At 45.2% G+C, this 4,019-nt stretch overlaps 1 protein-coding gene across 1 annotated transcript; it reads left to right on the top strand.

Annotated features, from left to right (window-relative positions):
* Positions 1-2,564: 2,564 nt before the first annotated feature.
* Positions 2,565-2,813, top strand: SPRR4 (small proline rich protein 4). The gene is given in 1 exon segment (XM_065884290.1): positions 2,565-2,813. A coding segment is annotated over 1 exon segment (249 nt).
* Positions 2,814-4,019: the final 1,206 nt, after the last annotated feature.

Consider the following 4,019-nt stretch of genomic DNA (forward strand, 5'->3'; position numbering starts at 1 on the left):
TACCTTTTAAGTGAGGCTAACCCTGAAAATTGATCATTGTTCAGTCTATAGATGACAGGAAGCTCAGAAAAGATCATTAGTCATGGAACACACCCAATGACAGTCACTAGTCCATGGTGGGGATGCTGTCCATTTTACTGTGATGCAGTGGAAACGAGCCCTGGGCCAGGCCCCTCACCAGCTCCACCACTGCTAGCTACATGTTGTTGAGCAAGTCAGTGAACGTCTTTGGATCTAAACTTTTAGACTATAAAATCAGATTTGCACGACCTGACAGAATTGCCATGATGTTTAAATAAGACAAGAGGTATGGAAAATGCTCTGAAGGTTCTTTGAGGTATTTCTATCACTTCTCAGGCAGTCTTACGCTTTGCTCTGATAATGATAGAAATCAGTGCAATAGTGGCCTCTAGTCAGCTGGATCCTGAGGTTTGGGACAGTGGTCCAAAAATGAGCCAGTCTCCCAGAATACCGTGTTTCCCTACCCCAGGGGCTAGGAGGTCAAGTGGAGGGAGGATCAGGGCTCCTTCCTCCCATCTGAATAAGTCCTTGAGTAAAGTTGACAGATTTAGCAAATCAGAATACAGCCTGCCCAGTTACATTTGAATTTCAGATAAACAACAAGAAATTTTTTAGTATGTCTCCTGCAGTATTTGGGACATACTTATACTGAAAATTCTGTTTATCTGAAATTCAAATTTAGCTAGTTGCCCTATATTTTATCTGGAAACTCTACCACAGAGACCAAATTCTATCCCACCGTCTTTCACCACCATTAATATCCTATTTTTGTTGGAAGTGCTCCCAACCCATATTCCTTCCCCATTTTCCTCTTCCTTCCTCCATGTTTCTTAAAACTCTCAGTCTACAAACAAAGCTTCAGATATGTTCTATTTTTAAAAGACTTTGAGTCCTTGAGTTTGAGCAGACACCTAGGTGGATGAAGTCAGCTCAGGTAGTCAGGGACCCGGATTGCTGGAATATCTGGTGGGTGGTTTTCATCAAAACAGGCCAGGAAAGCAAGTCATGGAGGGAGTACAGGTAGGAGAAGTGGGTGAGGAATTCCCTGGAAGGTGATAGTGAGGGCCACGTCAGGTGCCTGGGGCAGGTTGGGGCCCCTTAAAAGGTTCCCAGGAGTAGCTGATGTGGGCCTGTGTTCCGCTGCCTCTCCTAGGGTCCAGTTTGCACCTCTGGTAAGTGGTAATGGATTCGTCCTCCTGGGATCTGCTGGGTCCTTTCCTCCTACTTGAACTGTCTTGAGCCACTGGGCCAAGCTCCTTTCCTATTCTTGGGTAACCAGAGAAGTAACGTGAGCCTCATGACAATTAAGGAAATGTCACACTAATTGTTACTTAGGAAATTCAATCTCTGTTTCTTACCAATGCTAGATCTGATTAATTTCCTGATTCTGGGTTTGATTCCCTGGCAAGAGGATTTTTCTCATTGAGGGGAGATATTCAGAGCTGTAGCATTTTGTAGCCTCCTCCAAAACTTTCTCATGCCCTTTCTGTCTTTTCAACCCTACTAGCAAGCTCTCTCAAACTTTGCTTTTAGATTTACAGAAACTGGTATATTGAATATTGTATTTTATGCTATGCAGCTCCCATGCCTCTCTATCATGATTGCCACCTGGGAACTATACTTCCCATTTATAGGCATGAGCTTAGAAGATCAGGAATGCGCCTACAAAGAAAACCAGGGATGCATGTCAGAGCTGGGAAGACTTCAGAGACCTTCCAGATCAGTATCCTCCAAACAAAGGCATGGAGGTCCAGAAGAGGCAGATTTCCCAGAGATGAGCCTGGCCAGTGAGTGGCAGTGTTGGATCTAGAACCCACACCTATGCCTTTTTGGCCAATGCTCTTTCCTCTTGGTGAAACATCCTCCTATAATCCCTTACCTCCAGTGATCTCTTTGGTCTTCAATTCCCCCATTTTCCATGGAGGGCTAGAACAACTATCCCTCAAATACATTAAATGACTTGCCTTTGCATCCGAAAGTAAGTGAGGGTTAGAGCCAGGATTAGAATTCAGGCCTCTGAGTTTCCAGAACAGGTTTACTCCAGCCCCATCACTTACACACTATGATTCTTCCCTCTAAGACAGAATCTGCTCCTGCCCTCTTCCTCATGCCTGTCCATCCTTACCCACAATCATTGTCTGAACTTCCCAAGGTAGACAGTTGGCATTGCCAACCCATCGACGAAGATCTCATGTCTTGATCTAGTAAAATATCTGGGCCACCTTTTAATCCTCAGCTTAGCACCCCAACTTATTTCCTGTTAAATCTAAGAAATAAATTATGTATTCAATTGGGTCAGGAGTCTACAGGAAGATGAAGGAAGATAGGAAATCAGGACAGCAAAAACAAAGGAAGAAAGAGAGGAAGATTGCAATGGGTGTGTGTGAGTCAATCCATTAGTCAACTTGAAAGCTATTAATCACTTACCACACCCTCGGCTGGTGGAGAAAACACTCTTTAGTCAGAAGGGAGAAAAGATGCAGGGATCTGGTCTCATTGTGGCCTTGCCTGGGTTTCTTCCAGGCTCACCTGTTCCTGAAGCAATGTCTTCCAGGCAGCAGTAGCAGCAGCAGCAGCAACAGCAGCAGTGCCCACCTCAGATGGCCCAGCAGCAGCAGGTGAAGCAGCTCTGTCAGCCACCTCCTGTCAAATGTCAGGAGACATGTGTACCCAAAACCAGGGATCCGTATGCTCCTCAGGCCAAGAAACAATGCCCACCCAAGGGCACACCCATACCAGCCCAGCAGAAGTGTTCCTCAGCCCAGCAAGCTGCCAAGAGTAAACAGAAGTAAGGATGGACCAAGATACACCTGCCTGCCATCCAGGCTACCAGATGCAGCTTTATTTTCCTCCTGCTTCTCCTCCCTCCACCCCCAGCTCCAGGATTTGCTCTCCTCTCCCACATCCTCTTACCCAGGGTCCAATGAAGCATTGTCAGGATTTCTTCCCACTGAGCCACTTATCCCACACACCCTCTTGCTCCCAGTCTTCTTCTCTACCCCACTCTTTTGCTATCCTAGGTGAACATGAGTGAGACCTCAGCCTCTCCAGCCTCCAGTTTGGCCACAGCTATGGCCCCATCCATGTCCCAAAGCAAGAAAATAATCTGGGCTTCTTCTGGTCTTCCATCTTGACTCATGGGGACACCAGAGGCTAAAGCACAGGTTCTGCTTCATTCTCTACCCCACCTCCCCATCCTGAGCTTCCCTCCTATTTCTTCCTCTAATAAATCTGTGCTTCATGTCATTGTCTGTGTCCTGGCCCCAGTCTGCAATGCATTCATTGGTTCAGAGGGGATATTTGGGGGAAGTGAGTATGTGAGTACACACATGCTCATCAGTGCATCCTCAGGGGCATAGTTGCTCTCTAGTAAATAATGAAGGATGTCAGATCCTGACACATCTCGGGTAAAGGATGGGGAGAGAAAGCCCAGGGACTAGTTGGCAAGAGTTTGGGAGACTCTTGCCAGCTAATTGTATTTAAGGAAAGACAAATGGTGGAAAATTTTGGTCCTACAATTAGAAACCCCCAGTCTACTTGATGATGTGGTTTTTGCCTGTTGGAAGTTGTCATTCTGAAAAAGCAGACAAAACATATATAAATGACATGAGTACGACAAAGCCCTTCTATGAACATGTGCAAATGAATTTTTCATGCATTTCTTTATTTATTGTCCATTCATTTATTAATTAACTCACATTAATTCATTCACTCACCCATCTAATATTTAGCAGGTTCTAGCATGAGAACAGTTTTCCATTCTGCCTATAAATTGGCTAGATATAGTATATGCTCAATAAATGACTGGTCTTATTGGTCTTATTATCATTGTGTACATCTGGGGAATGTTGCTCCAAAACATTAGCCTAAGGACACTCCTCTGCTTAGAGAGTGTCCGTATGGAAGTCTCTTTACTGGCTCAGGAATCCATGCTAATTGTAAATTGTCTCTTTCCCAGCCTGGCGAGCACTCTGAACCAGGAAAGAAGAGATGTGAGC

The sequence above is a fragment of the Phocoena phocoena genome, chromosome 1 (genome assembly GCF_963924675.1).
Source record: "Phocoena phocoena chromosome 1, mPhoPho1.1, whole genome shotgun sequence".
NCBI lineage: Eukaryota > Metazoa > Chordata > Mammalia > Artiodactyla > Phocoenidae > Phocoena > Phocoena phocoena.